The sequence below is a fragment of the Prionailurus bengalensis genome, chromosome E4 (assembly GCF_016509475.1).
Source record: "Prionailurus bengalensis isolate Pbe53 chromosome E4, Fcat_Pben_1.1_paternal_pri, whole genome shotgun sequence".
Classification (NCBI taxonomy): domain Eukaryota; kingdom Metazoa; phylum Chordata; class Mammalia; order Carnivora; family Felidae; genus Prionailurus; species Prionailurus bengalensis.
Window position 1 is genome coordinate 12,282,634 of NC_057360.1, and position 13,819 is coordinate 12,296,452.

At 34.8% G+C, this 13,819-nt stretch overlaps 1 protein-coding gene across 2 annotated transcripts in view; it reads right to left on the reverse strand.

Annotated features, from left to right (window-relative positions):
- The window catches only part of KIFAP3 (kinesin associated protein 3), a 174,797-nt gene that overhangs the window by 40,855 nt on the left and 120,123 nt on the right, over positions 1 to 13,819 (reverse strand). For both annotated transcript variants that reach the window (XM_043568731.1, XM_043568733.1), the window contains one exon: positions 10,234 to 10,319. In XM_043568731.1, the coding sequence (XP_043424666.1) occupies positions 10,234 to 10,319 (86 nt within the window). The remainder of the gene's footprint in view (positions 1 to 10,233; positions 10,320 to 13,819) is intronic.

Genomic DNA, 13,819 nt, shown 5'->3' on the forward strand with positions numbered 1-13,819 from the left:
CCCTGCAAACTTAAGCCTCTTATCACCTTTCAAGCTGAGAGCAATGTTCTCATTAATGAGCCTACACATACAAGGTTTAGTTTCTAAAATAAAAAAGACCACCTATCCACAGACTATCTATCCATTTGACAGAAGTCCATACACACAAACCAAAAATATCCATAAGCATCTACAGCTAACTTTTGATACTAAAGTTTGATTTGTTAGTGTCTTGGGGAAGCTGATTTTCCAAGGCAGTGAATTGGCACAGACCTAGCATTAAATGTAATTAGACTACCTTATGTTAATCTGAATTCCTTTACAGTTTTCACCATATTTCTTTGGTCACTTTATGAGTGAATAAACTCCTAGAACCAAGGCATATCTTAACATTATAATGCCCAAGAGTATAGCAGCAATGATGCAGATTCTACTGTCATTTTATTAAAAATAAAAATTTTTAAGTATTTTTGTACTATAAAACTATAGATTCGATTTTCTATTACTAACATAATGATTAATGTGCAGATTATTGTTTACAGGATCGCAATGAAAACACTATGGCTGTCTTAGGTCTTTAGAAAACAACAGTTTCTCCCTCAGGAAACAGGAGACAAAATATGTTATTCTGTACCAAGCTGTTTAATCATTTAAGATATAGAAAACTATGTTTTGCAGATGATTCAATGATTACAGATTCCTATTATAATGAATCCACTACAATGACAAGAGGAGTTTTCATGAGGTAACCGTTAGCAACTATGTGTGGCTTTTTGTCATAGATCATTGCAAAGAAAATGGCAAAAACCCTTGACCAACCAGTATCAAGCCCTTAAAATCTCAAGAAGTTATAACAGAGCTTTTTGAAATATTTATAACCATAAAACTATTTCATTATTGAAAGCTGAAAATTATAGAAAAAATACCCATACCTTTAGCTAGCTAGAATCCTAATACTCTATATACACTATCGGTTTTCGATGACTTTCTTAAGTCCAATATTAATAGCTAACTTTGGGAAATACTTTTTAAAAGTATTTTTAAAATTTAGAAGCTAAGTATGAGACATTATTAATATGTCGTACTTGTACCATAAAAGTTTTCTCTAGTTTGTGATAATATGGCCTTAGGTATTTGAATGTTTAACAAATACAGCATCTTGGAATGAAGCAGGAATGAGGAACACAGTATTTTTTTTTAAATTTTTTTTTCAACGTTTATTTATTTTTAGGACAGAGAGAGACAGAGCATGAATGGGGGAGGGGCAGAGTGAGAGGGAGACACAGAATCGGAAACAGGCTCCAGGCTCCGAGCCATCAGCCCAGAGCCTGACGCGGGGCTCGAACTCCTGGACCGCGAGATCGTGACCTGGCTGAAGTCGGACGCTTAACCGACTGCGCCACCCAGGCGCCCCGAGGAACACAGTATTTGTTTAAATAATTGATTTCTCCTTTTCCTTAATAGTCAACATTAGTGAAAATGAGATAGTACTATTTCACAACTAAAATGCTGGGTTTTGATTTTTATGTCTCTGAAACACTGATTTTTATGTTCCAGATTACTTTCTTTTCCTTATTACCTTCTCTCCTTTCTTCCTTCCTTCCTTCCTTCTCTCCTTCCTTCCTTCCTTCCTTCCTTCCCTCCTTCCTTCCTCTCTTCCCTCCTTCCCTTCCTTCCTCTCTTCCCTCCTTCCTTCCTTCCTTCCTTCTTTCCCTCCCTCCTTCCTTCTTTCTTTCTTTCCTTTCCTTTCCTTTCCTTTCCTTTCCTTTCCTTTCCTTTCCTTTTCTTTCCTTTCCCTTTCCTATTCCTTCCTTCCTTCTTTCCTTCCTTCTCTCTCTCTGTCATCTATTTATTTATTTTTGAAAGAGACAGAGAGAGTGTGAACAGGGGAGGGGCAGAGAGAGGGAGAGAGGGAGAAACCTAGGTAGGCGCAGAGCCTGACACAAGGCTCATACCCACAAAACAAGGAGGTCATGACCTGAGCTAAAATCAAGAGTCGACGCTTAACGGACTAAGCCACCCAGGCAGGCACCCCTATGTTCCAGATTTCTTAAAAATCAATTATTTTAGCTTATGCCTGTTGAGAGTCTATTTAGTACTAAATTAATAGGCTTGGACAGTGGTCCCAAGAGTTTTAGATTTCAGGAAAGTTTCAAAAACAAATTTGGGGGACTGATGTTATATGTAAATCAACTACTACCTATTATTGACTTAGAGAAGAAAGACCATTTTAAGACTATAAATGTAAGAAAGACAATCTCAAAATGAAGATCTACCTATCCAAGACAAAACATGTTAACAACCTTATATTTGTAACAGCTCCCCAGCCCTAACATCTCTCTGTGTGCCCCTCCCTGGACCTCCTCTCACTATTTTTTTAATTCCTCTCTCTCCCATTTTAGTGAAAACCAGTAAAAGCTTTATCATGCTCCAATGGATCAGCACTTAGCTACCTTCTGTATCTAACCTCAATGAGTAGAGTTCAACAGCCATGGCAAAGCCAGTTCCTTTGTGTCTCGGAGTCTGAATTTATAGGAATTGATGGTATTACGGTATGGTATAGAACAAAGAACAGTGGATTAGGAATCAGGGGACTTGGGTTCTATTTCCAGGTCTGATACGAACAACCTTCTAAAGGCATTTTAATACCTTTTGGCCTCAGATTCTTCATTTCTAATATGAAACAAATCTAGGTAAGATTTACTAAAGTTCTAACATTCTATAAACAAAAAAATGTATGATTAATACCCTTATTTCATAAAGCTTTTGAAATAATTATCCCCCCAAACTGAAGAATACTGGCAGTCTAAGGAGTTTATTTTTAAAAATTAAATATCAACTCTAAATGAATATCCAGTGTCAAACATTTAATAAATTCAACATATATCAATTAAAATCTATTCTTCCTAACCCCTCTCACCCAAATCCCCTTCCCTCTTAAATATTCCCTTCCCCCATTGTCAGGAAATAACTGGGAATTCAGGGATGTTACTGCTCAACCACAGCCATGATACGTCATAAAAATTTATCAAGCTGTTGTGGAAATACACCAGGAATACAGTTATTTTTTCTTCATTTTTGAAATACTTTTCACAAAAAGGGTACCCTGATAGCCTTGCTCTGAGACTTGAGTTTGTCTTGTATTTAAAGGTACACATGCTTTTTTATTTTCTTCTCAGCTCCTGACATGATCTTAAGCACTCAGTTTCCATAAAAACTACGTGTCATGAAAGACTTATGGTTTGATTTTCAATGGAATGTGCCATCCTTTTTGAAGTCCTACATCATTTTGTTTACTACTTAACCATAGAAACATTGTGAAGCCTCACCCAGCCTATTATCAGAGCCTGTTCACTATCAGAAAAACTCTTTGTAACTGGCTTCCGTCACACCTTGTATCTGATTAACACACTATAGGATAACATAGAGCTACATAGATCTGCTTTGTGTTCTAACACAGCTGATGGAAAACAGATTTTCCTTTCTCCTTTAATGTGACAGCCCCCTAATTGAGAATGTAATATGGTTTATTTAATACACTTCTTCATACTAAATTAAAGCAGATCTAGAGTAATTTAGTTGCTCATTAAGGTTAAGGTAATAGTCGCTAAACAGATGCCTTTTATATCATAGAAAATACTTACCCCAATGATATGTATAGGATAAGTAAATATAGATATACACATAATTAAACACATACATAACAGAACTGTTGACTTTTAGGCACATACTACCTACTTCTCAACAGTACTATCCCAAGTTTGTCCTTTAGTCTTCACTATGAATGACATTTTCTAACCAGACCTCAAATATAATGCTCTCTTTGACCTCTGTTTAAAGTGCTGGGGAGGCTCATCTGTGCAATATCATTTCAAGTATCATGTTCAGTCAGGCCACAAAGTTAAAGATAGAACTAAATGAAATTTATTTAAGAAATCATGATTTTTATCTTTTGTACTATGCTTGGGTTCTTTTGAATCCAGTATTGCCAATCAAAAGAAAACCACACACAATAAAGCAACAACATGCATAAAGCTAGCAAGGAATACATATACATTCATATACACACGATCACATTCATATCATACACATATATACTCTATATTCTAACGAGCTAGAAGAACATCCTAAATTTATGCCTTTCAGGTTTATACAATATAAAAATGAACTCCAAAAGAGGGCTAACCAAACTTATCTCTCTAAACCCAATTTGATTATATAGAATTGAGAAATAAAAAATCTCACTTACAAATCCGAGCCAATGAAAACTGGTACCAAAACTATAAAAGAAGCAAGAACCAACTCCACCTGTTCTGGAAAGAACACCTCAGTAGTTTTCTGTCAACTACTCACTTAAAAATTCTCTGCTCTGTGCCCATACTCAACCTGTAAGTCAATTAAAACTGACTGCTGTCTACCCATTTTACCCAATCCCCACCCATTCCCTGCTTTTGAAAGCCTGCCCTGAAATAACCTGAGTTCTAACCCGGTTCTAATCTAATCCTATGAAATCTAATCCTAATCTAATCCTATGAAAGTTTCTCCAACTGTCCCTTCCAAGATGTCGTAAGACATATTTTTAAACTGCTTTCCCTTGCTGGCAAGATTAATAAACTTCTGTAGGACACAGGCTGGCCTGGCAATTTTTGTGGGGACCATACCAATTGATGTCTTAGAGTTTATATGTGAACCTACAATGGTTTATCTCATTTTAAAACACCAGTCTTATTAAATATAATTTTGACTATCCAGGAATAAAGACAGCACCTAATTTTTCAAGTTTAAAATACCAAAACTAGATATTAATTCCAGGTTACTAAAATATACACAATTTGCCCATGATCACAGACTTACTAAAAGAGAAAGGGCTGTCCTTCAAAATCTCAGTGACACAAACTTGTGTTAGTATCAGATCACAGGGGCCTGTGGCTGGTCAGAAAGACAACAGACATTAATCCTTTACCAGAGAACCTAGGGACATCCCTTTTCCCATAAACACCTTGTAGATACAATGCACCATTAGTGCAGAACATCTTTTGATAGGGCCATAGAGTAGTACCGCTCCTGGAAGGCAAGTTCACCTCTGGATGACAGTACCCTGTATTCTCTAGAGTCTAGGATGTAAACTTTTGTATTCTAGGGACTTTGTGTTGCTGAGTTTTATATTCCCAGTGCCTTAGTGTTTTGACACAGTACGTCCTTAATAAACATGTATTAAATGTTTTACAACCCAATAATGTCAGGGGAGGGATTTTTTTTTTTTTTTTTTTTACCAACTGGGAAAGAATTCCTGAGGTCCTCAAATGCTTCACGCAAAGTTGAGGAAGTACTTAAGGATAAAAATCTAATTGGGGTTTTAGAAGCTCTCTATGTGTAGAGGGTCCTGTTCTTCCCTTCAGGATTCCCAAGGCTTGGAAGAGAAGAGACAACGATCAACTGCCATATATCCCCTTGGAAAACGAAGCTAAGCTCCTCTCCTCATGTCCCTACTCACTGCAGCTACTCCAATCCCTGCCTCCCAAAGCTACACGTAAGGCCTAGTCGGACAGGTGACAACTTGCTCGTGAGGCCATAGAGACCACATCACCAACCATATAACCCTCCAGGTACAAAGAGTACTACCACCCCACATCTGTTTTAAGTTGCCAATTGAGGGATTAGGCCCAAATTCATTAAACAAATCATCACTAACGTAACATTTCCATAATTTGGGGGACAAGTTCTTTACGGCAGAAGGCATATTTCCCCAAGCACCACAAGGTATCGAATTTTTCTTAACTATTCCATGTTGTTCTGAGTAAAAATGAAGTTTGTTTTCTTAAAGATAAATTGCCTTAAACTACAAATATTCTCATTCTTTTTCTTTTCTTTCTCTCTTTTTTTCTTTCTTTCTTTCTTTCTTTTTTTTTTTTTTTTTATTTATTATTGTTCTAGAACACAGCCATGCTGAGAACACTAGGATATCAAAGCCTAGTGGTGAAAAGAATCTTAAGAGATCATCCACTCCCATTCTAGGCAGGTTTCTAACTATTTCAGAAAGTTGGTTATGTAGTTATTACTAATGCTTACTGGATGGAGGCTTCACATTCTCCCTTGGCAGCTTATTTCTAGTGTTTCATCATCTTTGCTGTGTCTAATCAAAGTTTCTCCTGTTTTGAATTAAGCCAATTTCCTCTTGTTTTACTCTTGAAAAAGATTCAGGACAAGCAAATAGCACCCTGAGTCATGATCAGTAATAGAGTCTGAGCTCAAAGAACCAGACTGGCAGCTATGTCTCAAGTGAACCTGAGAAGCTGTCATTTTACTGATGCATTAAAAAAGCCCACTCCTCAAATTTCTCCCAAATAAGGAGGCCTAGACAGGTAGGAGTGTCACTCTGGTCTGAGGTTAGCCGATAAACTGAGTCCAAATTAAAATAAGTTACTGCAGATTCAGAATGTGGGTAATTTAACAGATAAGGCACTTCTACACTAGAAGAGGCAGATTCCTGTTTACCACACTGTCCTAACCAAGGCCTTTTGGTTAATTACCCTATTTAGAATTGCTGTGATATGGAGCTTTAAAATGCCAAATTCAGCCATTTTGTAGAATAATCTTTTTTTTTTTTTTTTAATTTTTTTTTTTTTTCAACATTTATTTATTTTTGGGACAGAGAGAGACAGAGCATGAACAGGGGAAGGTCAGAGACAGAGGGAGACACAGAATCGGAAACAGGCTCCAGGCTCTGAGCCATCAGCCCAGAGCCTGACGCGGGGCTCAAACTCACGGGCCGCGAGATCGTGACCTGGCTGAAGTCGGACGCTTAACCGACTGCGCCACCCAGGCGCCCCGAATAATCTTAAAATATAAATAGTAATATTAATATATCTGGCCAAAATACATACTCCAAATAATTTTCCACAGTTAAAATCCAAACAGTGAACAGATTATTTTCCAATACCATTTAAAATATTTAAATGGACAGAAAATAACATAGATAATTAACCGTACCAAGGAAAGAAAATGTTGGTCCATGAATTTAATCAACATATAAACTTCTCGGGGCACCTGGGCAGCTCAGTCAGTTAGGTATCCAACTCCTGATTTTGGCTCAGGCCATGATCTCATGGCTTGTGAGTTTGATGCCCGCATCGGGTTCTGTGCTGACAGCTGGAGCCTGTTTGGGATTCTCTGTCTCCCTCTCTCTCTGCTCCTCCCCCATGTGTATGTGCACGTACACGTACACTTGCTTTCTCTCAAAAATAAACACACAAAAAAATTAACTTCTCAACTAGGTCTGAGTTTTGGTCTAGTTTGAACAAAACAGAGAGTGACCATCATGTAGTAGATGCTTCATATGTATTTTCTCTAACCCTAACAATAACTCACTAATCCTCAAAAGTGTCATTGTAAACTGAATCTTCAAAAAGTTATAAAATGTCTGAGATTATTCAGTAAGTGAAAGAACTAGAATTAGTTGTATTCTAGATGCAATACTCTATTAGACCAAGTTGTCACATCATAGAGGCCAAAGTTGAAGATCAGAACCCTTACCCAACTGAGAAGGGGAGAAAAAGTTCTGAGAAATGGTACAGTTCCTTACTATCAAGCCAAAACTGAACCAGGGCCTGGACACTTATACGTGTATAGTAGCAGAAACGTAAGGAAACATTCTTCCAGCAGGATGCGGGGTGTTTCTAGCCCTTTTATCATCTATATTAGACTACTTCTTTTCTTCTAAGAAACTCAGCTGTGAATATGATGAAGTTGGGTAGCAGAGCAGGACTTTTAAATCATATAATTCACACACAAATATCTTTAAATATTCTGTTTAATAAGTTTATTATTTCTAAATATCTTTTTAGACTAAAGTTTCCCAATGTGTGAAATGAAACAGTCCAAAATTACTTGGCATCATATCAAGTACTTACTTTGTTAAATCTCGTGTAGAGAGTCATAGAGTGATTAGGTGAACCTTCAGAATACTTATTCAAATTTTTGTTATACTAAGTCAAGTGATCAGACGGCATCTTAGGGAGCCATATATAGGTAGCTGATATATCAGCAGTTTCATTTTATTGATTGTTCTTCTTTAGAGGCCTTACCAACAATATAATAACCTAAAATAATTTTCTTTGTGATTTTACATTTTTAACTCTGACTAGGATTTATAAGTTCCTTTAAGGACAGTAAGATCAACAAAGTAAAATGAAGATTAAAAATGTTCATTGGATTTAGAAAAATGAAGGCCAGGTGACTTTAGTGAGCACCATATCAGTGCAACAAAGGAGGCAGAAGCTAGAATTCATATAGGTTGAAAGGTGGATGAGGGGAACTGAAGAAATGAAGGAAGTAATATGTAGACAGTTTTTTCAAAACATTGGTTCTAGAGAGAAAGAGAGAGCTAGGACAGCCATCTAGAATAGAAAAGAAAGGTAGACACAGGGTGGGGAAAATTCCCGTTTAAGATGACAGACTTTACACGGAATTCTATTCCTGAAATCATTATATATTAATATATTAACTAACTTGGATTTAAATTAAAAAAAAAAGATGAGAGATTTCAGCCCAGAGTTTAGAAATTATTGGGAATGTTTTTATATTCATATTTTATACTGAATTTTTTAATAATGAGACTGAGCTGGCATTTTGGAACAATCACAAATTTACTTTCTATACCAAACATATCTAAATATTACTGCCTTCCATCTACTTTTCTCAAATAAGACCATTTTAAAAGTATGCTAAAGGCATTCTCTAACAAACTGACATCTCTTTCCCTTCTTCATTGCTTAAGGTAAGATAATCACAAATAGAACTTGAGGAAGTTTTTTCTTACACTACCTACTTTATACACAACACTAAATTTAGTGATCTACTAGAAAATAGTATATGAGCCATGAAATTATTCCCTAGGAAAATAAATATTCTCTATTCATAAACCCTGTCACCAGGGGTCTACATGTATGAAACATCTTACTGGAATAAGGATTTAATATGCAAAGTTTCCTTATTTTAATTTAGAGATCAAAGCTAAAAATGTCAACATACTCATTTAGTTTTAAGCCAGTAATGATATACTCAGTCCAATCCAAAAAATAGATGACATCAAATAAGATGAATTTTGAAATAAAATCCAGGAAATTGGCAAGGAAGTACCTGATAGTGACTGTCTGATTTCATAATGAAATCACTAGCATAAATGCCAACTTAGAGGACTTCTACTAAAGTTGTTAACTGATTCTTTAAAATGTTATTCTAAGGCGGGCCAGGGTGGCTCAGTCGGTTAAGCGTGCGACTATTGATTTTGGCTCAGGCCATGATCTCAAGGTTCATGAGACAGCCCTGCATTGGTCTCTGCGCTGACAGCCTGGAGCCTGCTTGAGCCTGCTTAGGATTCTCTTCCCCACCCCTCCCCGCTCCCTGCTTCCATGTGTTCTCTCTCTCTCTCTCTCAAAACAAACAAACAAACAAACAAACAAACATTAAAAATGTTATTCTGATCATTTAAAAAGCTTAAGTTAAACTTTGAAAACTACTGAATAGGGTATATTCAAGAAACTTCTTATCAAGTGAGCCAAAATAGAAGGTATAAATCCAGTTCAAAGAAGGAAGCACTTTGTGTATGCCACAGGTGAAAAACATTTAAAGTAATCTAGTGTATGGCACATCCCAGGTGCAAGGCCCAAGTCCAGGCAGAAGACTAGGTGGTCAGCAGGAGCATGACTTCTGAAACAAGTCTGTACAGAGAGCAAGTTTCTAATCCAGGACTCAGATCACCCTTCTGATTATATTCCTTCAGTTATACATCCTTTCAAAACTTCTAAGGTCATGAATAACATGATTTTTGCATGTCTCATCATTCCAAAGCAACTGGCAAAACAAGTGTATGCATATGACAAAAATCAAAGCACTGAGAAAATAACTGATATAACATTTGTCTTATTAAAAAAGTTTAATGGTCAAACTGCAAAACTGACTATTAAATTCTTGTAGAAATTCTCATCAAACCCCTGCTCCAATGTAATCACTTCTCTGAAAAACAAATGATTCTGAGAGACATGTAGACCTCTTCAAGAAGCCTAAAGGCTGAAAGCCTTTAATCATTTTTTAATGATTAAAATATGAATTTAATATCACTGTATTTTCAGAGACTCATCAAAATACAAATTTGCATTTATATTAAATGCCAAATTCTAAAAAGATGTACAGAGTTTTCTTTTCTACCAAATAAAGACTATTATTACACTTTGCATAAGAAGAAGAATTACTTACCGCTATAATATCTAAAGTATTATCACAGACCTTTCGGATTTCATTATTTTTATCATGCATCAGATCTATGAGATACGCTGGAGCCTCTGAATAAAAGTGGTTAAAGATGCAAATTGTGTTTGAGATTGAGCCTATTCAAGGATATTAGAAAAATCTCACATTTCTCTAAATTCAAATTGCCCCGGGAAATCTAACTTCAAGTTTTAAAATTGAGTCATCAATAAAAGCTGACCATAAACATTTAACATTTCATTTCATTTCATTAATAGAAATAAGAAAGAAAAAAAAACACTAAATAAAAAAGGGTAAGGAAAACAGAACCAGTAAGTCTCAGAAAGTACAAGGCCATCTTTTTGAAAATATCTTCATGAAAATAACTGAAGAGGGAGCTCCAGAGCCACAGAGCTATCTGTTAAGCTTTCCTGAGAGAGCTGGCCCACCTAAAAGTTCCAGAAAATTAATTTCACATAAAAATAACAACAGAAAAGAATCACAGTCAAATTTTGTAGATGATTATGAGAAAAATATAACATTTTCACATAAAAGATGAAAGGTGTAACCCAATACTTCAAAAAGAAATAAAAGAATGTAAGGAAGTAGAATATATGTATAGGAACAATATATATCAAAGTTAGAGAACTCAAAGAAATGAAATAATTCAGGAAAGAACCAAAAATAAAGGTAAAAATAATTCCAGATATATAAGAACTAAATTTATAGTAACACATGAGTAAATAAAAACAGATAAAACTCCGAGAGGAATGGAAGCTAAAAAGGAAGAAAACTTGTAAAATTTAAAAACAAATAAGAGAAAATATTAGAAAATGACTAATTATTTAAGATAGGCAAAGAAGATCCAACATAATAGAAATTCCAAAGAAGACAATAAAAGCTTTTAATAAAAGAGAATACTAAAAACTAAAATTCAAGAAAATTTTCCTGAAATTAGGGGGAAAAAAAGACAAAACTATATACTGAAAGATCACATATGATACTTGGAGAAATCAAGCAAGGATGATGAATACCAACTCAAATTCTAATAAAGCTATTTGGCTTTAAAAATACATAAATGCTCCTCTGGTCTTATTGGCCAAAATATCAAGTCATTTATAAGGGAAAAAAGAGTAAATTGTCATCAGACACTGACAGCTATCAATAATTAGCAGACTACAGACGGCACACTGTCATCAATTCAGGCAAGAAGACAGCGGAAAAATACCTTTGAATTGTGGAGAAAAATAATTGGCAATCTAAAACTCCATATTCTGCTAAATGATTATTAAAGAGAACATGCTAGTTATTTTCAGATATATTTTATTATTCATAGATACTCATTTAGCAGTATAAGAGAATGTAATTATGAAAGGAAACTCAGAGAGATAGAGAAATGGAATTCAAGAAAAAAAATAGCAAACAGGGAATAGGTCAACATATTCTAAGTCTTGAATAAGTACTAGTTTTTAAAAGGCAATAGTTAAAATAATAATTCAGTTTCAAATGTTAGAAAAATGTTACAAAAATGAGGTGAATTATTACTCTATCACATACCGTGGAAGATGCAAGTGGGGATGTTAGACTTACAAGTAGAAGAATACAGTCCTTTAAAACTGGAGAGAATACATGTTGAAATTGGGTTTAACTCCTACAAATAAGTAGGGGGAAACAGAGGAAAAACAGAAAACTCAAATTAACAGAGAAACCCCAATGAATCCAAAAAAGGCAGTGAAGAAAAACTTCTTGATCTCCAATATTTACAGCCGATCTTTGTTAAAATTGTATTTGAAACAGAAGCCGGGTGTTTCCTCCAAGAAACTGTAGCACACATGTACACAAGCAAATGACATTCTTTGCAGCACTGATTACAATGCCGAAAAAAATTTTATCAAGTTTCACAGCAATTTCAAAGACAGAGGTTAACCCTAATCTTCTACTCATTGGTGCTACTTACTATTTTTCTCAAGGGGAAAAGAGGATACATTTAAAATGTAGAAAAAAATACAGAATAATATATTCTCAGAGAGAATCTAAAAGGACCAAGTCAAATTTGACTTATTTTCCCATGCTGCCATTGTTGGGATTGTATGAAAATTATTACAATAGCATTGGTTCTCAATTTCAGATTCTCAAGTTCTATGCATTGTGCAGAGAGCTATTTTTAATATCCCAAACATTTTAATATAAATCATATGTTGACCTAATATAAGTCTATACCAGCCTTCTTAAACATCAAGTTTCTTTCATTCTGTTTAAAATTATATCAAATAATGTTGATCATTAATCTAAATTTAAAAACGGGAAAAGGAAATAATTATATAATAAATCTTCACTTAAAAATTTAAGTATAGTCAAAATCATGATAAAGTAGTCAAAATTATGGTGAAATATTTTAATAGTTCCTAATTATGTGACAAAAGACAACAAGACATATTTAGATATCATTGACATCAACAAAAATCCCGGCTTTTGGACACCAAAACACTGGGCAAAAGCACTCTAGCAATCTTTACAATCTCAAGGCATGGATGAAAGCATTGGATCTAAGTAGTATTCCTTGATGCTTCTGTAAAAATTTTAAATCAGCAGATCTTTTCTGTCCCATTCCTTCCATTTTCAACATGTTATATTCGTCAGAATAACTATTTAAAAAGTACTCACTTCAGATTCAATGGCTTCACAGAAATTGAACTTGGGAGAAAATAGTTACACTGACAAGAAAATCAAATGGAAGTGGTCTTAATACTGTGAACTTTGACAATAAGGTACTGAGAGTACATTTTAAATAGATAGACTAGGTTAGAGATACTTACTCACTCTGCACTAGCACTTGGTAGGTACCATAAATACTTAATTCCTTAGTCTTCAAAAAAACCCTATGGCGTGACATGTAAACAAAGGTCTCCTTCAAAGAAGTTACCTTAGGAAAGCTATGCTTTCACTTTCATATTTTCTAACATGTGTTTCTGATAGTGTCTTCTGTAGTTATAGAAATATTCTATTATAAAATATCATTTCAGATTCGCTCAACCCAGAAAAGCATATTAAGGTTTCCAAGAAGACCCTGTAGCAAGAAAACCTGTTTAATTCAGTGTTTTCCATATTCATTTATCACAGAACCTTTTTTCATGAAGCAACTATTAATACAAAAAAAAAATCCCTGGAACACCACTGGGGAGAAGGAATTTATTCTAATGTTAATACTGCTCAAAAGAGTGTATCTAGAATTTATTTTCCTGAGTCAGTTTATAAGCCACATTTAAAAAATATTACTTATGATAAAGGAAGCTCTCTCTAGTTAAGGCAAAACAGTGTTTGCATTATTGATAGCCCATACTGAAATCAACATTTCTGAGTTTAGACTTGTTACTCAGACTTGACTCTCAGAGACTCCAGTAATTAATCTCAAAAACAAGGCAATTTTCTCCAAAGATGATACTTAAAGCATGTGTCATTGACTTTGAATGTAAGATCAGAGGACTTTAAAATAATGTTTTCAGCGATGGCCCATCATCATGCAAAGGAAAAGAAAAAGTCTTCCAATGTATTAATTTTAAAATTAATTAATTTTAGACACATGTGTTCACTGACC